Source organism: Ascaphus truei, chromosome 2 (assembly GCF_040206685.1).
Source record: "Ascaphus truei isolate aAscTru1 chromosome 2, aAscTru1.hap1, whole genome shotgun sequence".
Lineage (NCBI taxonomy): Eukaryota > Metazoa > Chordata > Amphibia > Anura > Ascaphidae > Ascaphus > Ascaphus truei.
Genome location: NC_134484.1, coordinates 12,913,581 through 12,936,559, shown reverse-complemented (window position 1 = coordinate 12,936,559; position 22,979 = coordinate 12,913,581). Strand labels below are relative to the sequence as shown.

The 22,979-nt window shown below is 46.6% G+C and overlaps 1 protein-coding gene across 8 annotated transcripts in view; it reads right to left on the bottom strand.

Annotated features, from left to right (window-relative positions):
* The window catches only part of TOP1MT (DNA topoisomerase I mitochondrial), a 75,784-nt gene that overhangs the window by 6,484 nt on the left and 46,321 nt on the right, over positions 1–22,979 (bottom strand). For all 8 annotated transcript variants that reach the window (XM_075581400.1, XM_075581409.1, XM_075581430.1 and 5 more), the window contains 10 exons: positions 22,432–22,553; positions 20,307–20,429; positions 19,224–19,411; positions 15,237–15,381; positions 13,780–13,923; positions 11,506–11,691; positions 8,539–8,607; positions 7,099–7,213; positions 6,413–6,540; positions 3,622–3,716 (listed from right to left, as the gene is read on the bottom strand). In XM_075581400.1, coding sequence (XP_075437515.1) covers positions 3,622–3,716; positions 6,413–6,540; positions 7,099–7,213; positions 8,539–8,607; positions 11,506–11,691; positions 13,780–13,923; positions 15,237–15,381; positions 19,224–19,411; positions 20,307–20,429; positions 22,432–22,553 — 1,315 coding nt within the window. The remainder of the gene's footprint in view (positions 1–3,621; positions 3,717–6,412; positions 6,541–7,098; positions 7,214–8,538; positions 8,608–11,505; positions 11,692–13,779; positions 13,924–15,236; positions 15,382–19,223; positions 19,412–20,306; positions 20,430–22,431; positions 22,554–22,979) is intronic.

Here is a 22,979-nt window from a genome sequence, read left to right as displayed (position 1 = left end):
CGAGGAGACGGAGGGATCGCTTTGCCAAGTAGGGCCCGCCTAGAGGAGGCGACATGAGACGCCAGGAGTGAAAGTCTGTTTCTAGAGATCTGAACAGTTAAAGAGAATATATGTTATAAACGTATGTAATAGTTATAGACCAGATTAAAATGTGGGACCACTTTAGTTTTGAAAGAACCAGCGGCAGCTTGGAGAGGTGTGGGGTTGCAACGGTCGTGCTCGCCACAAACCGGGACCGGGCCGCTGGGCTGAGGTGGGGATGTGAATACACCGACCTTAGACCACGCAGACGGTTCAGGATTGCGCAGTTCGTAGTCGTTCATAGCAGGGTCAGGGTTGGAGACAGAAGAAACATCGATAACCAAGCAGGGGTTCGGCAACGGGAAGTTAGGTGAGCTTCGCTTCAGCGAAGGAGCCGCAGCAGCGCGGGAGTAGCCTCTGTGCGAGGAGCGGGAACGGCCCATGGTACCGGTCACAGCAAAGGGAGGATGCAGGCCGAACTAGGCACACCGCAGGGCAAAACTGTCAGACCAGTGCTTCAGCACAGGAGTCCAAAGCAGGCCTCTGCGAGGAGAGAGAGCAGCAGACCTCAGGACTCAGAAGGAAGTTCTCTGCTATGGGAAAGGCAGCAGGCCTCAGGGAACAGGGAGCTGAAGGGTACGCTGGGGATCCAACGCTTCAGCACAGGAACAAGACGGCCAAACAGGTAGCATGTGGCAAACAGTTACATCCTATGACAAAGGACTATGCTCGGCACTGAGGCAATGTAAGAGAACAGTATAAGAAGGCCAGCGGGCCAATCCCAGGAGAGAGGTGTGAGGGCATTCCTCCAATGACAGAGCACCGAGGCAGAACTGCAGTAACTGCCAGCACAGGTGGATGTGAGAGGAGGTTGTCTGTAAGCAGCACAGTTCTGTTAGGAAAGGGTTTCCACCAAACCCAGGAGCGGATTCCTTACAGGGCTGCACAGTAGGAGGAGCGGCCGGATGCTTTGTTAAAACTTGGGACCGTGAACAGTCTTTTGGAGTCAGATCTTAAGTGATAAGAGCTGCGCGTGGTAGGGGTAGATTGCCTAGAAAGTATTGGAAAGCAAGACAGGAAAACTGAACTTTGTGTCTAGACAAGTGATGACTGACAGTGAGGGGGCAACCAGGCTCTCAATAAAAGGTTTAAGCCCGTTTAGTTACCTCTGATCCATGGGTCATGGGTGTCAGCTCTTGAGCCCAACCGTTGTACATGCATACGGTGGAAATGTGCGACAATAAAGAATTTGTATGTTTTTGCCTTTCCAGGGATGCCAGCAAACAGGGATTGCTGGGGTATGAGTTTCAAGGGGGGTGGTTGTGGAGGAATTGTTGTTAGAATGTGCCTACTGTAGGTAGTTGGGGTCCGGAGTTGTTAGTTCCCCTAAAAATGTACCCGGGAATCATGCTAGGCACATTGTCCCGGCACCCTGCTCAGCTATTAGACGCGTAAGATCCACGTAAGATCCACGCTGTGGTGGTCCCATACAGAAGCAGGGACCTCCGCTGAGTTAATCCTCCTGGGCACCTACTGCTTTCTTGGCTGCGATCAAACCCTGGCTTGGCCACGTGCCAGCCCTCGCAAACCCTGGCTTGGCCACGTGCCAGCCCTCGCAAACCCTGGCGGCCACGGAGGCAGTACGTTTTGATACATCAGTAGCAGGTGTTCTCTTGGTATTTTCAGCTAAGCTGTAATTATTTTGGTGATCACCTTTGGCTTGTACGACTTGTCTAATGATTGAAATTAGGGTTGTGATGAGGGGTCCTTTCTAGTCTTCAGTGTCAGAGCCTATGCAGTGATATCTTATAGCCCGACTGTGTATGATGGCTCGTTTTGTATGAGTGGGATGGAAACTGGAGTGTAAAAGGTAACTACATCTGTCTGTGGGTTTCTTGTATACAGAAGTGTGTAGTTTTGCATTGCTTCATTGTTCCTCATGTACCCCGATTTTACTAGGACACCAAGTAATCTATTTTCAGCTTGACGGATGGAACGAGTTGAAAGATTTGTGAAATGGTTTCATATTTTCTTCTCCCTCTGTCCATATTATAGATTTATCAATATACAGTATCCGTAGTTTTTGGTGGCGTGTAGCTAGGAATCTCTGCTCAATATCTGCCATAAAAAGATTAGCATATTGCGGGGGCCATCCTGGTGACCACCGCTGTCTACATTGGTTGTAGGTAAATGTCCTTGTAAAAGATAAAAGTAGGCGTGTGAGAGAATATATTCCATACGTTTGGGAATGACTTCAGCAGTGTATTTCTGGTCCATGGGAGATGAGGCATGTATCCATGCCACCCTTGTGAGTTATGTTACTGCACAGGGAGCCTACATTCATGGTAACCAGTAGATGGGTGGTAGTTGCTTAATGTGATTAAGTGCAATAAGGAAAGTGTGTGTTTTGTATGAAGCGCTTGCTGCTTATGACTAATGGCTTGAGGATATCCTCCACTTGGGCTACTTGTTCAGGGAGTGTATCCACACCTGTTCTAATTGACCTGCCTGGGATTCGCAGGATTTTGGGAAACCTGGAAAGGTACTAACCCCGTGTTGCAGATACTGGTGGCAATTCTTTTAGGCCTGATTTATTAAGATTTCAGTTGCTTTGTATACTCCTGGGTTGGCCCATGGGTCAGTTTATTGCGGTAGGCGCGGCCTGGGTTTTTGGACACGTGTTCAGACTTTGCTTTCTCCGGCTCTCCGCGGTTCTTCCTTTGCGTGGTCATTTCTTCTGATCCTTTACCATTGTGACCTTCTCTAGTTTCTAGTGCAGACCGAGCACTTCTTCCGCTTGATTAACATTGGCAATGCTCTAAGTGCAGGGTTTGGGGTATGGTGTATTTGGGGCCTACTAGATGTTTCTTTTCACAGAGTTGATAAATCAGCACATTTCTCAGTTTCTCACTGGTACATTTGCAGAGTTTTTCAGCGTATTGTGAATGGTGCGTTGTTGCAAATCTGTTTTAAAACCTAAATTTCTTTGGAACCAGCTCCATTCTCTTACAGTCTGATAGCAATGAAGTGTCACAGTGGAGTAGTGTTTCCTGTATAATCAGTTACAGTAGGGTCTTAATGCAGCATTTTCCATCACTATATTGAAGTAGCCATTTTAATCCAGTTGCAATAGTGCAAACAAAATAAAATGAATACTTCAATATTATCCGACTAGCACCCTCTCTATCCATCTTTAAGACCCACCTCAAAACACACATGCATAAGGAAGCATGAGTAGCTCCGTGGCTGATAATGAACAACACCTACATAAAGCTTGGTCCCTTGCAGACGCACTTACCAGAACACCCTCCTACTGTCTCTGTACGTTCTTCCTAGTTAGATTGTAAGCTCTTCGGAGCAGGGACTTTTTTTTCTAAATGGTACATTGGTCTGAAGCACTTCTCCCCTTTGTGTTATTTGTATTTGTTATTTATAAGATTGTCACGTGTATTACTGCTGTGAAGCGCTATGTAAATTAATGGCGCTATATAAATAAAGACATACATACATTTTATGCGGACTAACGATTGGCGTTATACCACAAACACTCAATATAAATGTCATCCATATTCCAACAAAGCGGACAAATTAAATCCTTACTTTCTGGACTTCTCGTCTTGCCTGACTTTGTGGTCACACTTTGCTTTCTTTAGCTCACTCTTGGCATCTCTCAGCTGTTCTTTCTTCGCATCAATCTGCAAGCACAAAAAGGTGAAATGGTAACACTAAGCGGAACAGTCTGATCTGTGGGGAATGTACGGTTAGACCCCTCTCTGTCAGAGAAGACCACTATTGACTACAAGGCAACACCAAACCTTTGACTACCAACTTACTATGTAACAAGCACTTTCACATTCATTATCATTTGATGCCCTCAAGCCAGAGAAATTCTAGTAAAATTCATAGGGTTATTCTCTCACCATTCATAGAATAAAGGACAGGATCCACTTCGAAAATTGCATTTAAGTGGAAATTATGTAATTAATACTACAATAAGACCGTTAATAGTACTACATTACAATAAAAGCAAGTCCAATCTGAAACTTTATGAACACGAGAAGTATTAGTGTAAAAAGAAAAACAAATCTAACAGTGGATAAACGTTATGAAAGTGGTGTAAGAAGAAAGTGTATAATTGATGCAAGTGTCAAGATATGAATCAATACATGAATCTAAAACTCTCAGCAGTTACATTCCCTTGAAGGGAAAGTTACTAACTTACTGTTTCAGATTGTTTTCATTCTTATTTTGACATTTAATCCATTTTACACTTGTATATAATGTCCACTTCAATGCATTTGTTAAAGTAGGTTCTGCCCTTCTGTATTCTATCAATAATCTACATTTTACCCACTAATTCTACCCCTCCTCATGACCGTATCTGAGTGGCCCAAATGTATATTGAAAATAATTGCAGTTGAGGACCAGACATTGAGAGATTCAAGGTCCATCCGTGTTATTTTTTTCACCACTTAGAACAGCTGCTGCCTTCATCATAGGAAATACAGCAGGAACAAGGCTGGTATGACATGCTTATAAATTGTATTATGTCCCTGAATCACCATGTAAGGAAGGAGACAACGTAACACACTGTTGCTTAGGAGAATGATGGCAAGCACGGACAAGAAACTTTCCTTCCCTCTGAATAGATGCGGAGACTTACAATAGCACACTGTTGACTTCCCAGCTCATGCTTCGAAGAAAGCACTGCCCTATAATGTTATTTCCAAAAGCATTGTATACACCATACATTTGCACACTTTAAGACAGGCACGTTCCAAACATGTGTCAATCTTTATTTTTAAACCGGAGATCAATTTTCTCCATCTACATGCAAAATTAATGACCCATTTTACCGCAGCGGTGCGCAACCCGTGGCCTGTTGGCACGTTCCTGGGGGCCGCCAAAGGATAACGTCGTATATGCCTGAATAGGGGGTATGTCCTTATTCAGGCATCCACGATATCATCATCCAGGCTGAATGAAGCGGAGAGAAGTTCTGACTGCTCGGAGGAGGGGAGTGGGGGGGCGGTGCTTATTCCCGTTGTGTTATAGTATGTCACAGGTTTTGTAAAGCGCCATGTACCTAGACAGTACTATATAAAAGATATACATACATGTACAATGGTGCGTAACACACTATATTATAATTCTGAAGCACTTTGAGTCCCAATGGGAGAAAAGCGCTAGATGAAATAGTGATTACTAGCTGATATACCCGGCGTTGCCCGGGATGTAATTTTCCCAGTTCCCCCCTCTTTCTCCCCATTCACCTCTCTCTCTCCCCCTTCCCCTCCCTTGCATCTCACAGCACTCTCCCCCCCCCCCCCCGGCACCTCACAGCACTCTCCCCCCCCCCCCCCGGCACCTCACAGCACTCTCCCCCCCCCCCGGCACCTCACAGCACTCTCTCCCCCCCCCCCCCCCGGCACCTCACAGCACTCTTCCCCCCCCCCCCCCGGCACCTCACAGCACTCTCCCCCCCCCCCCCCGGCACCTCACAGCACTCTCCCCCCCCGCCCCCCCGGCACCTCACAGCACTCTCCCCCCCCCTCACAGCACTCTCCCCCCCCCCCCCTCACAGCACTCTTCCCCCCCCCCCCCCAGCACCTCACAGCATTCCCCCCCCCCCCCCGGCACCTCACAACACTCTCCCCCCCCCCCCCCCGGCACCTTACATCACTGCCCCCGGCACCTTCAATCACTGCCCCCCCCCCCTGCACCTCACATCACTCTCCCCCCTGCACCTCACATCACTCTCCCCCCCCCGCCCTGCACCTCACTCACAGCACACCTCACTCACACTCTCCCCACCCCTGCAGCTGACATGACTGTCGCGCCCCCCCCTCCCCCGCACCTCATAGCACTCTCCCCCCACCTGCACCTCACATCACTCTCCACCCTGTGCGTGAGGTGGCGGTTGGCAGGTGGAGGGTGTGAGGTGGCTGGAGGTGAGGCTATGCGGCGGCAGGGCGTGTGGAGGGGGTGAGGCGGGCAGTGGGTGTGAGGTGGCGGTGCGGGCGGTGGGTGTGAGGTGGCGGCCCTCGGTGAGCAGGATGTGAGGTGCAGGACGGTACATTGTGTGGCTGCACAGCGTGTGGCTCTCGTGTGAGGAGGCTGTGAGGGTGAGGGCGTGTGTAGCTGTGTTTCTGACGTCACCCCACCCCGCAGGCCAATCAGAGCGGCTGAATGAGCCGCCGCCAATCAGCAAGCGCAGAGACCCACAGAAACATTTTTTCAGTTTATATATATATATATATATATATATATATATATATATATATATATATATATATATATATATATATATATATTACCCATTGTCCCACTGCATGAATATATGTGCTCTCTGATTAGCACAGAATGAGAGAACAGTTTGTATTTACAGTACCTTTGCTTGCAGATTTTGCATAGATTTTTCATAGGTCTTGGGAAGCGCCCTCTGGTGGTTACAGAGGAGCGCAACAGCGCGGTTTGCCCGGTTGTAAGACAGGATTTTTGCCGCAACGTTGTCCTCGGCTGTTAGAACAAGAAGACTGATCATCACCAGTGAAACCAGGCGCTAAAGGGTCTAAATAAACTCCCTCAGGAGAAGGTACACAAACACCCCATCACTGCCAACACACAAAACAAGCAGAAGACCATGGATCTCCACCGCATGATCTTCACAGCCAGCCACACTACAAGAGGCCGAGACACAAACCAGAGATCTGCGCAGTATGTGGGGTCATTGGAATATATAGGAGAGAGAATCTCTCAGGGACAGAACGCCTCCCGTCAATGAGGAAACATGAGAAAAGCCGACAGGGAATGCAGTACCGCAGGCGTACTCCGAGCCAGTCCTCAAGACAACCAGGTTTTAAGAACATCCCAGCTTCAGCACAGGTGGCTCAGTCGAAGACGGAGCAACTGATTGAGCCACCTGTGCAAAAGCAGTGACTGATTGAACCACCTGTGCTGAAGCAGGGATACCCTGAAAACCTGACCTGGGGGTGGGCAGGGTTATTCTTGGGTACTGGAGCTGAGAACCTCTGCAGTATCGGTTGCGAGCAGAACACCCAGGTGCCCCACACTTGCCGTTGGTTAACGCCTGGAGCTGGAGCTGCAGGGTAATGGAAGCGTTATACGTTCTGAAAACCTTGGCTGTCAATCCGTCCATCAGTTCCTGAAGATGTTTGTTGACAGTGTGGGTCTGTGTTAGAGAGAATAGGGAGGTGGGTTAGCACTACTCAGAAAAGTCTTCCCTCTGTGCCTGTGTTATACAGTATGGGTGCGCGAGATTTAAAAAAATTAATTTGGGGGTGGAAGGGGCGCGTTGCTTACAGAGGCCCAGGGAGCGCGCGAGACCTCTGTATGGCTGTTATTATACTAAGCGCTGGCACGCGTGAGGCAATGATAAATACCCGTCTCCCTATGACAGTTTATCCAGTGCCGACGCGCGCAGACAGCGTTGGCGTGGCAGCTGTGTGGAAATACAAAGAAATTTGTATTTTCGAGCGGCTGCCGTGCCACGTGACACTGAGCCAATCACAGTGCGGGCCTACCGTTGTGCCGTCATGGCCACGCGCGTCACCGTTTGGCCGATAGGCACTAAACACGTGCGCCGCGTGCCTGCGCAACACTGTGCGTGCGCCTGTGCTTACTATATTACATGCTTAGGTCCGCGCTTATTGCCCCGGCGACGTGACAACAAATGTATTAAACCCGTCGCGTGCGCTTATAGTAGGAGCGATGCGACGGTGCAACGGCAGCGTCGCCGTTACTATAAGCGCGGCCTAATTACCATGGCTTCGGGCGACGCATCGCGACATGACCCCGCTGCGTCATTTGACACATGTTTCTAGGTAAGGGGGGAGAGAGGGAGCGCGAGCATTGAGGCTGAGCAGGCAGGGGGGTGCAGCGCCGAAAGTTTGCGCACCAATGTTATACAGAGCTGTGGATGTCCCAATCATGCCACAAAATAATACAAAGGTTAACTATACACGATGCACAGAAAAGCCCATTTGGCCCATTTAGTCCTCTTAGTTGTCCCCATTGTCTACATAGTCTAGAAGACCTTAAAAGCAGTTTCCAATTTCCTACTCTGTCTTCCTTTCCCATCACTTCTGAAAAGCTGTTCCACACCGTTACTATTTCATTGTGAAAGATGGTTTATTCATAAGGCATTAAGATTGGCATAGCAGACTACGCCTTGTCACTGCATTAGCCGGACATTTGTGCATTGAGATAGTTGTGACAATTGTTGTATTATGTAAAATTAAAAGTCAATAAGATATACACAACACTTTAGGACAACAGGCTTGCTATGTACGTCTCCCTTCTTCCTAGAACTCACCATTAAAAAATAAATAAATGTAAAAATGACCATTTCCTGTACATTTCAAAACAGACAAACCTTCCCGAGTCCAGAGAATGGAAACGAGATGCGTACCTGCATCAGTGATGTAACCTGCTCAGCATATCATGGTAGCGTTACCTATCACACCGTTACCTGCGACAGGAAACCGTTTCACTTACATTCAGCCGATCAAAGAGATCATCCTCTGGCCCTTTGTTTTCCATGAAAAGCTTCAGGTTCTTGAACACCTGTAGCGACGAGATAATACAGAGGAACAATGATAGTCTAAGAACAATGCTATTGTATCTACCGTTTGCTGCATTCCCGTAAACTCAATTTATAGCAGCAGTTTGCTTATGGAACGAGGATAATCTTCACTCTTCCTTCACACAAAAAGACACGTAGCTATGTAATCAAAATCCAAATGTACTACAAAGGTTTGAGTAAATAGCATAAAACAGGCATGGTATGATGCCCCGTTAGACCAAGGCCCCTCCCCCTCCCTTTTTGGAAGTGATTGGAAGGTATTAATTTTGCTGCCCGGAGAGGCCAGCAAAACAATGTGCACCAGACCCCACTAGACGTGAAAGGGTTAAAGGTCAGCCCTTTTGGGGGAGTGAAGAACATTACCAGTAATTGTCCGCTGTCCATGTTTATTGTGGCTGTGTAGTCCTAGATACTGCATGCATGTTAATCTTTAACGGGTGTTGTGATGAGGGAGACAGATTCCAGGCATGTATCGGCCTATACAAAATGATGGCAGTCTGACCTCAGGTACTTGCTGGGTTTTGGGAATAACACAAAACCGCAGAAGTTCTGCCTGCAAACCGTTCGGATACTTATGCAGACCGTTCGGGTACTTAATGGGAGCCTAAAGTATATAGCAGGGGTGGCGAACTCCACTCCTCAAGACCTACCAACAGCTCAGGTTTTCAGGATATCCCTGCTTCAGCACAGGTGCTGGTCAAAGACAGCCACCTGTGCTGAAACAGGGATATCCTGAAAACCCAACCTGGTGGCAAGCTCTTGAGAACTGGAGTTGGTCACCCCTGGTATATAGTAAGGACCAATGCAGGCAGCAAGTCTGGAAACGTTCCCATGGGATAAACCTATCTTGGTCTTTTATTGCTAAGCCCCGCATGTCCTGGGTCACAGATCCCTACAGGACAACTTGTCAGCTAATGATGTCACCATTCCCGGGAAGGGGGCACTGCAGCTCTGAAGTCACCGTTCCAGGGAAGGGGGCACTGCTGCTCTGATATTACCGTTCCCGGGAAGGGGGCACTGCTGCTCTGATATTACCGTTCCCGGGAAGGGGGCACTGCTGCTCTGATATTACCGTTCCCGGGAAGGGGGCACTGCTGCTCTGATATTACCGTTCCCGGGAAGGGGGCACTGCTGCTCTGATATTACCGTTCCCGGGAAGGGGGCACTGCTGCTCTGATGTCACCGTTCCCGGGAAGGGGGCACTGCTGCTCTGATGTCACCGTTCCCGGGAAGGGGGCACTGCTGCTCTGATGTCACCGTTCCCGGGAAGGGGGCACTGCTGCTCTGATGTCACCGTTCCCGGGAAGGGGGCACTGCTGCTCTGATGTCACCGTTCCCGGGAAGGGGGCACTGCTGCTCTGATGTCACCGTTCCCGGGAAGGGGGAACTGCTGCTCTGATATTACCGTTCCCGGGAAGGGGGCACTGCTGCTCTGATGTCACCGTTCCCGGGAAGGGGGCACTGCTGCTCTGATATTGGGATGTTTGATCCTTCTCACAGGCAGCAAATACACAGGCGCAATCCCATTTACTTTGTCAAATCGCTTTCTATTTCAAATCAAGTTGTTTTGTCCAAAAAGTGCACGTTATTCTCCCGTTTCTAATCTGAAGAACAAACGTTATTAGAAGTTACATTTTTCAGCAAGGTTTCCCATTGGCTTCCATGTTAACCTGTTCAGTGCCCCCAACGACGTGCACTGTACATCACTGGCTTTTGCTGGTGCTTTTAGGGTCCGTACGCATACTACACTGAAGAGTGGGGAAGGTATCACATGTCCCCTCCGACATGTGATCAGGACGGGCCCCAAGCACTGTGGCCATGGAGGTGGCAGGACCCTCTGGCACTGAAAGGGTTTATGACGGGACCGCCTCCAGCCCTCATCACACTGCAGCAATCCTTTCCTCCGATTGGCTAGGAGCGGCAAGAAAAAGCAGCCTCCCTCGTATATTCAGTGATACACGTGGAGCCTATATTCGGGCTGAATTTGAAACACTGGTGAATATAAGTACGTATAAAAGGGGATGTTAAAAAATAGCGGGCAGTGCTTTATTCGGTTGAATTCTCTCTATGAAGTCCAACATCTCATGCCAAGTGGGAACGGCACTTTCAGAGGTACAATCCTGTGTAGCAGGCAAAAACGGTGTTTTGTAACCAATGCAACAACCTAATTGGCTTCCTTAAACTAACCATGCTAAAAGAAAAGATCTGGTTTGGTTTCTTTGGACATCAATTACAAATTGCATTTCTTGGGGCTCTGAATAGGGAAGTGTCTGTCAACCAAGTGCTTGTGTCTCTCACCCCCCCCCCCGCCCCCCACCAAGGGGTGGTGGAGAGAGGGGGGCTCAGTCTGAGGTCCCTGTGTGCAACAAGTTTTCACAGACAAAAGGGAGCAGCCAGAGGAAAATCACACCCTCCCAATTCTCAGCTCACTTTAGAAACAGATTTAAATATACTTCTGGCTGACAGAATGGGGAGATAAATGCAAGCAACCACCCAGATGTAGCCCCTTAACCCTTTGCATGCCCGGGGGGGGGGAGGGGCACCAGAGTGCAAAGGGATCCCGTGATCGCTACACAACACACAGAACACAGAGGCGTCCTCCCATTCCACGGCATTACAGAAGGCTTCCTAGGCTCCTAACAGGATCTCCCCTAGAAAGATGAGCAGGAACTTTGATGTACCTACGTCATGGGGTCCCTGGGGTGCCAGACCCCAGGGTGTAGGAGCTATGTCTCAAGGGCACCCACAGGGTTAAGCAGATCACTACCATTAGTACAGGTTGGTCGCTAAGGTAGACTTGCCATTTACTGCCACAGTATCTAGCAGACAAAAGGTCATTACAGCGCCAGTAAAAGAACAGGTGGTCAGGATGCCCTTACCTCCTTCTCCACTTCGACTTTATTGTAGTATCGGATAGAGTCTTTCCCCAGGAAGTCGAACTCCACTACGTGTTGCTGTCCGTCCAGCTGTGAGTGCAGCTTAATGTGCTCCACCCGCAGGGAGCAGCAGCCCACGGTATCCGCACTCTCCCCTTCTTCCTTCTCATTACCCGCTCTGAGAGCCAGCTGTCAGGAGGGAGAACACATCACCGGGTCACGTCACTTTCACCTTCATGCCCTTCACCCAGCTGCTTAATGGACAAGGAGCCTCGAGAACCGACACAGAAGCTTACTAGCATTGAATGTAAAAGGCTAGAAAACGCCTCTCAAAACAGCACATGGAAAGGAAGCAGGCGGTGGGGAGGGGGTCGCCAGAGCTGGACTGCTGTTATTACAGCTCCGGGACCCCCACTCCCCGAGATGATTACAGGAGGGGGTGCCGTCGGTACTTCCAGGAGGTTTAAATCCCTTGTGTTATGTGGGCCAATAGAAAGCTGCGACGGGTGATGTTGACGCTTCTTATTGGTGCGTGTAACGGGAAATGTATCCCTCCATTTTGTTCCTCCGTGAGGGGACAGTAAGAGGCAGTATTGCACTGCTGAACGTCGGACCATATGGCACATTAAAGAATTCGGGATTAAGTCCGTGTGCCTGCCTCCTGTTTGGATTTCCCTGGACACAGCGCACCGGCAGCTAAGTACCCCGCTCCTAGCCCACTTTTCGAGTGCATGCATAAAACCCCTCGTCATAGTAACCAGCGGCCCCTTCTCAAGTATGTATCTAGGGAAGCAAGAATTAGCTGTAATTACTGCGGTTCGGGCCCAGAGACCCCTTGTTTCCTAAAACGAGGAAGGGGAGGGAGGAAAGAGAAAGCCCAGAGACCCCTTGTTTCCTACAGCTAGGAAGGGGAGGGAGGAAAGAGAAAGCCCAGAGACCCCTTGTTTCCTACAGCTAGGAAGGGGAGGGAGGAAAGAGAAAGCCCAGAGACCCCTTGTTTCCTACAGCTAGGAAGGGGAGGGAGGAAAGAGAAAGCCCAGAGACCCCTTGTTTCCTACAGCTAGGAAGGGGAGGGAGGAAAGAGAAAGCCCAGAGACCCCTTGTTTCCTACAGCTAGGAAGGGGAGGGAGGAAAGAGAAAGCCCAGAGACCCCTTGTTTCCTAAAATCAGGAAGGGGAGGGAGGAAAGAGAAAGCCCAGAGACCCCTTGTTTCCTAAAATCAGGAAGGGGAGGGAGGAAAGAGAAAGCCCAGAGACCCCTTGTTTCCTAAAATCAGGAAGGGGAGGGAGGAAGGAGAAACCCCAGAGACCCCTTGTTTCCTAAAACCAGGAAGGGGAGGGAGGAAAGAGAAAGCCCAGAGACCCCTTGTTTCCTAAAACCAGGAAGGGGAGGGAGGAAAGAGAAAGCCCAGAGACCCCTTGTTTCCTACAGCTAGGAAGGGGAGGGAGGAACGAGAAAGCCCAGAGACCCCTTGTTTCCTACAGCTAGGAAGGGGAGGGAGGAAAGAGAAAGCCCAGAGACCCCTTGTTTCCTACAGCTAGGAAGGGGAGGGAGGAAAGAGAAAGCCCAGAGACCCCTTGTTTCCTACAGCTAGGAAGGGGAGGGAGGAAAGAGAAAGCCCAGAGACCCCTTGTTTCCTACAGCTAGGAAGGGGAGGGAGGAACGAGAAAGCCCAGAGACCCCTTGTTTCCTACAGCTAGGAAGGGGAGGGAGGAAAGAGAAAGCCCAGAGACCCCTTGTTTCCTACAGCTAGGAAGGGGAGGGAGGAACGAGAAAGCCCAGAGGGGTTTCCTTTAAAGCAGCAATACTATGTCTCCCCTCCCTTTTTTTTCTTATATGTTAAGCACGTGTAAAATTCTACATTCTTACCTACGCTGGAAATTGTTTGGTGCTCCTGTTATAAATCCTGATTGTGTGACCAACATAATGGCGGCTTCAGTTAGTGTAACTCAGCAACTACCATGTATCCTGATATTACCAAGGTAAGATTATCTATCTATTGTTACAGTTAAAAGCGCAAATTGCTGGGAACATTTGCAACACTTTCCTGCTTGGGATAATTTGTTGTAATTATCTTACACTGCTGGGGAGGTGTGTTAACCTGCTATAGAATTCAAAGGATGCTTTAAAACTCATTAAAAATGGCATTAATAGTTGAATTAAAAAAAATTAAAAAATGGAAAAACTGCAGTAAGTTAAAAAAAAAAGAAGAAAAACATACAACATTTCTCATCTTTTGCCGCTTTAAAGATTGCGTAAATACGGGTGACTTTGTACCTTATCAATGAAATAGAGGGCCACTGCGCGCTGTCTTTTCTTCATCTCGCGGGATTTCCAGTCCACTCGATACTGAGATCTTATCCGATCCACTACACCCTTCAGGCGCCGAGCGATTTCATACTTCTGCCAGTCCTTCTCCCCCTGTGACAAGGTGACAAAGAGACCATGTCCGCTATCCAACCGCCCTCATTGCTGCTTAAATGATTTAGTTGTTTTAATGATTTGTCACGTAGTGCCGGCTATATCTCAACATGGAAGATCTCCCTATATCTTGAATACGAGTTTGTGATTAATAAAGTACTGTATTTTCATTGGGCAGATTTGTGGTGTAGCAACAGACAACACCAACCAATATTTATTCTTACACAGGTTTGATACGGTGTTGTCCTCTATATATAGGACGTTGGACAAATCCTTGCTTTAGTCAGCTTACAAATCTTTTGGTGCCTGCGGCACAGGAATATGAAGTGATTTTTCCAAGGTACACAAGGACACAAACAGAACCATATTGATCACAAGGAGTAACCTACATACCCGAGTAGGTGATGTCCCTGGGCAGCTTAAAGCGCCTATGTCACACAGGTCGAAAAGGAAGCCACAAAGGATGATGTTGCGTCTTCCTATCGGCCAACAGGACATTTAAACTGCCCTACTGGGTGCCCAGCCGGAACACCCACCGGGGGTACCTTTCAAGGTATGTAAATCAGGAGACAGGGGGTCCCGGGAGCAGAAACATGGTTCATATCCAGAGACCCCACGAAGCCTATACACGTTTCTCTACAGACAAAATTGGCATAAACTCTGGACGTTTTAACTACCGTCAATTCACTGTTGGGAAAAGGGAACACGCTAAAATTGCGTTACCAAAGTATTTCCCATGAAAACTCACAACATCTGTTCAGCACAGCCACCAGTAAACAGGCTGCCATGATGCCAGGTGACATTCATAGGCATCCTGGGAACTTCTAAACATATATGGGACTTTAAAGCACTTGCAATATCGAACAGCAGCAGGGTCTGTGGGACGGCTCATACATAAATATAATCAACACTATTTGAGCAAAGCAAACGTGCCAGGTACGTTATAGCACATGGGTTCAACAAACGCAAGGAGATTCGCAGAATGAAAACCTCCTGATACAGGAGGAAGTAAAACAGATTGTAACAGATATTCGTAATGCCATATAACATGACCAACATGAATTGGAAGGTATTACTCTAACACAGGGCTGCGCAAAATGGGGGGCGCGAGATTTTTTGGGGGGGAACCCGGCGCATACAGAGGCCCCGCATTTAAATTAAATGCCGGGCAGGGCGCGCAAGGCCTCTGTAACTCACTTCCAGCGGCATCTGCCATGGCAACGCGGCATCAAGGTAAGAGCGGAGGGAGCGAGCAGGCGGGGGGGGGGGGGGGCGCAAGAAAAAACACGCTTGCGCACCCCTAACACACTAACCTTGAGTTTAGAGCTAGGATTTAACATAATGTACTTGATGGAGCCCTGGATATTTTCAGTCCATGATGCCAGCCAGGTGACCGTATTGTCACTGCGCACTTCTTTCCACCTGTGACCCGGAGGGGGATCTGGAACCTTGGACTCTCTGCGAGAGGAAAACACACCCGCCTCAGTTTCACAAGTCTGGATTGTAGTTCTTTATTGTAGCAATGAGGCTGGAAACACTCAGAACAACTAACATATCACAGAAGCAGCTTATGGAGTCAAATCTCATACTCTCTAGTATTTACAGTAGTATCACACACTTTAATTAAAAGACAGCTCTCTCATAAGCCACTTTGGGCCAGATTTAAAGTTGTACTCTCCAAAAGCAAGAGGCGCGGGGGACTGTACAAAAAATAGGAAATCTATATCAAGTAGTAACATCAGTGAAATGGTGAACAAATATAGAAAATACCCTCCAATTGTTTTACTCAGAATGTTGGGGGGTATTAAAGGCAAAATCCAAAACTCAGTGGCAATCCTGATAATCTTGGTTATGAAGTGGGTGATTCTGTGATGTGCTCATGTGAAAGAAGAAAAACACAGCAATGGTGTAGATAGTAACAACAATTTTTACCACAAACCTCCAATTCAAGGCTTAGCTCAGATATATACGGGCATTTGTGTGTATGATGTCCCAGGGACCCGGTAAGATGCAGTCTCACCGTCCGCTCGACATCCACCGCTCGCCTCCACGCCCGTGAGTCCCGTTACTTCACTTCTGGTGACTGCACTTACGTTTTGCAATGTCCGGTTGCAGCTACACAGAGGGGGGGAGGGGGGAGGGTGAAGCCAATGCTTGTGCTGTCCAGATCCTCTGCTGTCACCGGTGAAACTCCAACACTCTGCGCGTTTCGCAAGAATCGCTTTGTCACGAGTATTGGTCACCACCCACTTCTAAAGGTTGTATACCTTTAGTCTAATTGGAGTTTCCCATCTAGCACATTAAAAACATCATTAAAAAGCATTGACATGTGGTTAAAAATGATCCTCTACTTAAAGATTGTGTTCCGGAAACACTGAATGTCATTTTTATACGTGCAAATAATTTACAGAATACATTTTGCCTTTAAAACCCCCCAACATTGTGAGTAGAACCGTTGTAGGGCATTTTCTATATTTCTATATTTGTTCACCATTTCACTGATGATGCTGCTTTATATAGTTTTCCTATTTTTTGGGCAGTCCCCCGCGCCTCTTGCTTTTGGAGAGTAAGCTGTTAGAAGACCTATGGAACAGTCTTACAAGGGTTGAGTGGAGGAATATCTTGTTAAACTAAATACTATATTGCACTTTTGGTCACTAGTTTTTCACATTATATTCACTGTGCACGTTATCACTGTGAGCGTTCGAAGCGCCACCTATTGTTTGGTTGCCAGATTTAGAGTTGGCAAACGCCGTGTAATCGGAGTGCAAGCAATGCGTGCGTGCTAACAATGCGTGCGTGCTAACAATGCGTGCGTGCTAACAATGCGTGCGTGCTAACAATGTGTGCGTGCCAACGGCCGATATGCGACTCGTAAAAGTGTTTCGAGTTGGCAAATATAAATAAGTATGTGTAGGAGCAAGAGACTGTGGGGTCACCAATATAACGATGCGACAGGGGGATCGCAGGCACATCTACTCCCAATATATTTACATCAGCCCAGCATGGATGTGCACACGTTAAATAGCTCCCGTTCTTCATTTAGAACCCCTTCTCAATGATGCCCCTACAGGGGACAGGTGCTAATCCGACTACACTACAAGAACCCGAAATTTAGCAGAGGTTAAACTTGGATGTACTGTATGTCTTTTTTTCAACCTCATCAACTATGCAACATACACATTCTGAAGCTATGGTTGTAGCTGCTGCTCTATTGATGTGCAGGTGGTACCTGGCAATGCTTGATATTCTGGAGAATCGACAAGACCCCAGAAAAGTGAAATCTTTCATAGGGCTATAGTTAAAGTGGCATGCCTGATGAGTTAGCCCAGAGCCTGACACCTCACATCAAAGGTTTGCGCAGAAGGCAGATTAAAATATACAGGTTTGCGCAGAAGGCAGATTAAAATATACAGCTGTGCCTCATGATCAAACTACTGTCTGCAGAGCCTCCCACTGCTGAGGTCTGCTGAACATGGAGGGCAGTCGCCCAAATACCATGTTTGTAAGGGTTAACGCAATTAAGAGCAAAGGTTACTCCGATGTAATCATTACACACGCATGATTGCAAGAGATCAAAATAAAGCATGGCCAGTAGCACTTATCTAGAAAAGTGGTCATCCATCCATCCATTCCCTTAATTTGGTGGCTTTCTCTGCACTCTAGAGTTTCATAATGTCTTTTCTAAGGAGTGGTGCCCAAAATTGTACTCCATATTCGAGGTGTGCTCTTACGAATGTTTTATATGAAGGGGCATAATTATGTTTACTTCCCTTCCATCGTCCTTTTAATGCAAGATAAGACATTATTTCCCTTTGCCGCTACCACATGACTTAATCCTTCTCCATCAAGGACATACCCTAATTTAGCCCCATTTGAATTGTAAAGCGCCTGTTTATTCTCCCCAAATACATAACCTTACATTTATCTGTATTAAACCTAATCTGCTATTTACTTGCCAAAGTTTCCAGTCTCTCCAAATCATTCTGGAGAGAAATTACATCCTGCTCTGATTCTATTACCTTACACAATTTAGTATCATCAGCAAAGATGGAGACTTTGCTCTCGATCCCAACCTCAAGGTCATTAATAAACAAGTTAAAAAGCAGGGGTCCCAGTATCGATCCTTGAGGTACTCCACTCACGACTTGAGCCCAACCTGAAAAAGTTCCATTTATGACAACCCTCTGTTGTCTGTCCTTTAACCAGTTTTCAATCCAGGTGCATATATTATTACTGAGTCCAACTTTCTTTATTTTGTACACCAACCTCGTGTGAAACCGTATCAAAAGCCTTTGCAAAATCTAAGTAGACCACATCAACTGCATTACCCTGGTCTAAATTCCTACTTACCTCCTCAAAGAAACAAATAAGGTTAGTTTGGCAAGATCTATCCTTCATAAATCCATGCTGACTATTACTAATAATTTTATTTTCCATTAGGTATTCCTGAATATTATCCCGTATTAAGCCTTCAAGTAGTTTCCCTACTATTTAAGTCGGGCTTACAGGTCTGTAGTTCCCTGGTTGTGATCTAGCCCTCTTTTTAAATATAGGCACCACATCTGCTTTACACCAATACTGTGGTACTGAGCCTGTGGAAATGGAGTCCTTGAATATTAAATATAATATTTTGGCTATTATTTAACTTAACTCCTTAAGGACTTTGATGTATACCATCGGGACCAGGTGCCTTATTTACTTTCCTTTTATCAAGCCGCGTATGAACTTCTTCCTCAGTTAACCAATTGTTCATTAATAAGGATGTTGTGGCTTCCTCCTGCGGCACTACTATTGCAATTGATTCTTCCCTGGTAAACACAGGCAAAGAATTTGTTCAATACCTCTCCTTTTCCCTTATCTCCAATAATCTGCCTGCCCACCTCACACTGAAAGGGTATACATTTTCCTATATTTTCTTCTCACATTTTTTTGTTATTACGGTACTTAAACTTTTTAGGGTTGATCTTGCTTTTTATTGCAATCCTTTTTTCATTATCCATCTTTGCTCATTTGATTGCCCTTTTGCAACATATGCCGTTATGGCTTTCACAACGTGTGTGTGTGTGGGGAAATAAAAAGTAAGAATCATTCAGCAACATTGAAATGGCCCCTTAATTCTCCCCTAATTTCTGAATCATTTTAATGAACAAAAAAAAAAAATTCTCTCTTTCATGATCTTAAAGAATATAGCTGGATTCTCCCGTCAATTACTCTCCTGCGTTCATACAGAACGCCACAAAGTATTAGGTACTTGCCCAACAAATGATTAGCATTGCCATCAGTAAACATGCACTCACTTGCTACAGTTTATGATGACATCCTCTGGCATTATCCTGGTCTTCAGCATTCCCATCTTGGGGTGGTCTCCGCGGCCCCGGAAAAGGCCTGGCGGCTCGGTCTTGAAGTTCCCGATCTTCTCCCGATGCCCGTCCAGCATACAGAAGCCATACTCCTCCTGGATCTTACTCGACTCTTCCTTCAGTTTCTGGCCAAAGACTAACACATTAAAGGGCTATCCAAGATGGTTTTGTTTTTTTTTATTTTAACTTCCTCCCCCTACACAGTGACCTGCAAACACTGTTCATGATGTTAAGCAGTGTGGACAAAAAGGCCCATATGATCATAGGCAACATGGTGCAATAACATAATGGTGTAGCTGAAATAAATAGGATTTTAGTTTATCTGAAACAATTTTTTTAGCCGCAGAACTGCCCCACTTTTGCTTTGATAGACTATATACTGTATACACACACAAGCTATCAGGGTATTGAGTGTTAGGGGACCGACACCTTTCCGCACAACACTGAGAAGCGCTGACCTACTGTACTCCTTTCTGGTGTGCATGTAATTGGAGGCCCATCTTAACCCATCTCAAACTCCTATGGCAGATATGGATACTATAGCTTCAAACAGTGTTAATAAATATGCATGCAATTTCTTGCACTTGCCTACACAAGTATATAATATTTAATTATACGTCATCTGATTTCAAACAGACCATGGAAGGAAGACGCCTTCAGGAAAATGAATAAATATTTGTCTTTTTTTTGTAAATGTCACAGTTCAATAAAATAATTAACGGTCTGTACAGTGTTTCTCACGACTTGTGAGCAGTGAACTACCATTCTATTTTGGCCGCTTTTCCCCCCTTGCTGCCAATTTGCAGAGGCCGTGCGCCTCGTTCCTAGGGAACAAAGTGAGGTCGCAGGGACAGACAAGGACCTGTCCCTTTCATGAGGGGACACACCCCTCATGGGTCAGGGCTGTGCAAATAAGGGTGTATTAGTGACCCCAAATGTCAAAGGATATCAGCCCACCCATTGAGTTGGGAATATTGCCGGCGGTGAAGTTTCAGGTCCTTATATCGTGTGAGCTCTTACCTGCTTCTCTTCTTTTGGCAAAGCTTTCCGAGTCTCATTTTTATCAAAAAAGTACTTGTGGATCTCCGAGAAGTCGCATTTGCGCAGGTGCTTAATAACCTTACGTTCTTCGTCTGCCATTTGCTGAGAATAAATGAAGAGGTATTTTGGGGGGGGAAAATCAGTGTGTTCCACTTTAGGGAACAAGAGATTACGAAATCAGGTACTTCTGTCAGCGGACAGCGAAATAAAGCTTCAGAGAATAGGGTGAAAGATTTGAGAAAAATAATAAAATATAGTGGTGTTACTTTGGACTGGTTGGGAAGCAGGGGGTCTCCGGAGCCAAGCCACAGTAATTTCAGCACCCGGAGAGACTGGTCAGTAAAGGCGCTGTCGGTAGCAGCTCTGGCTATGCACAGTAAATGTCTGTTTAAAGGTCCTGCGGGCCAATAAGAAGCAGCGATGTAATCATCCCTCGTGGCTTCCTATTGGCCCATGGGACATTCAAACCAATGATACCGGCAGCCCCTTTCGTGGCAAGTATCTTGGGAACAGGGAGTCCCCTGGAACTGAAATTAAAGCGGTTCAGCTGCAGACCCCTCATTTCCCTCCCTTCCCCCTGCTTCCCACCAAGGAAGGAACGAATATATATATATATATATATATATATATATTTTTTTTTTTTAAGGTGCTCTCAGTCACAGCAGCCACTTGCAACCGTACAAATCGCAATCATTAGACTTTAAAGGGCTTGCAGCCCAGCTATGCTGATGACTATGTACAAATGATAATTTGGATACCAATCTTCAGAAAAAATGTTAGGCGACACAACCAAGAGGGACAGAATACAGCAGAGGAAGCAGCATGACAGTGGCTACTGATTTACCATCAGATTAGAGCGGTTTCTTTTTCAAACCATTGGTCACAAAAAATCCTGAAAACACGTGTTAAAAAAAGGACCAATGCGCTCAGCCTTAGGCCACAGGGCGTTTAATAAGAACATAATGAGCATTCTTCAATTTGATATTTTACATCTAAACCAGTGTAAAGGAAACGTTTTCACTAAATGCCGGGCAGTAGCACCGTCACCATTCAGAAGCGTCTATCAAACGGATTCGAAGATTAAATGAATTGCCACATTTTAAAGGTGAAATCCCCTTAAAGAGCAAAATCAATCCACGGCAGGGACGTGATTAAGGGGTAAAAGAAAAGGCTCCACGTCTCTTTAAATGATTTGAAGTTCGTTTGAAACTATGGTACCAAGGGGAATTTCCCATGCCGTTCCCTTCTTATTGGGCTGTGGGAGCGGCTCAGTGAGTAAAGGCGCCGACTCTGAAAACAATGGCACGAGTGTGAATCAGGGGAGCCCGATTCAAATCCCGGTGTCAGCTCCTTGTGACATTGAGAAAATAACTTTGCTTTTTGGTGCCAGAGGCACAGGGAGAGAGATACGCAATGTCTACGGGGCAGGGACTCATGCCTGTAAAATGTTATGTACAGCACTGCATATACCGTCAGTGCTATACAACAAAACAACTAGTAGTGTGTATTGATCAAAAGCTTGCACAGCTGAAACTCCCTATTCTCCATTACTGGCTCTTGTACATGGTTAGCATAGGATAAAGGCGGAGGACATGCACCCTTATACAATGCAAGTACTACAGTATATACATTTTTGCTTAAAGTAAGATCTGTTTAAAGAAACGGTTACTTTTTTACGTTGTTTACATGTTGCCTTTTCTGTATGGGAAGACTGTGGCTTTAAATGTACGGCAGCAACTCAAACGATGCAATAAGAATCCATTTGTTTTCCCATGAGAAAAACGGTCTTATTAGTGCAAGGCACCCATAGGTGAAACAGCATTGTGGTAAAGAAAGAGTTAGATTATTACCGTTTATTTGTAAAGCTCCAGCATATTCCGCTTGTGCCAAGGGCAGGGGCCACATTTCCACACAAATGGTTTCGGGAAGAAACCTGCTGCTGGATAAGGATGTCTGGTAGGCGTACTGTGCTTTACAATGTGTATTTACCCTTCTCCTTAACATACAACTCACGTAGGTTAAGGTTACAACCAGGGCGCACCAATACGAAGACTTTCTTTAGGATGTTGCCCCCAGAAATTTGCCAAATTGGTGAAGCACTTACTTCCTGCCAGTCGGTGAAGAAATTCTTTTGAAACGCTTCCTTGGTGGTGTACTCATGATCCAACATTTTACCATAAAAAGTGGCAACTTCCTCAGTCCCCTGCCTTAGTTTCATTGGTTTTCCTACAAATATACAAAAAAAAACACATTTCGCCTGTTATCTTGCGTTAGACTTTGTTGCTCGAAAGAAGCCCTGAAGTCTGAAGGTGAAAGCAGAAATGTAAGCCAATAAAAATAAAATAAAAAAGGGTATTAATAGCAAACCCGCAGGAAGCTGCCCAACGACCACCAAGGAAGAGGGCCAGAGCCCACTAAAAAGGTCTCTGGAACATGAGGCTCCTATCCTACACTAGGGGACATGATGTTGGACTCCCGCCCCCAAGTGATAGCAGAGAAGGTGGACATGTTATATACATCGCAGCAACAACCATGCATAGAAATCTAGACAGCAGATGTGTGCCCTACGTGGCTCTTCCTGCGCACTGTAAAAGCTTAGGCTATTTATGTTGCGTTTCCCAAGACTTCTTTCCTGCCTCCTGGCACCGTTCG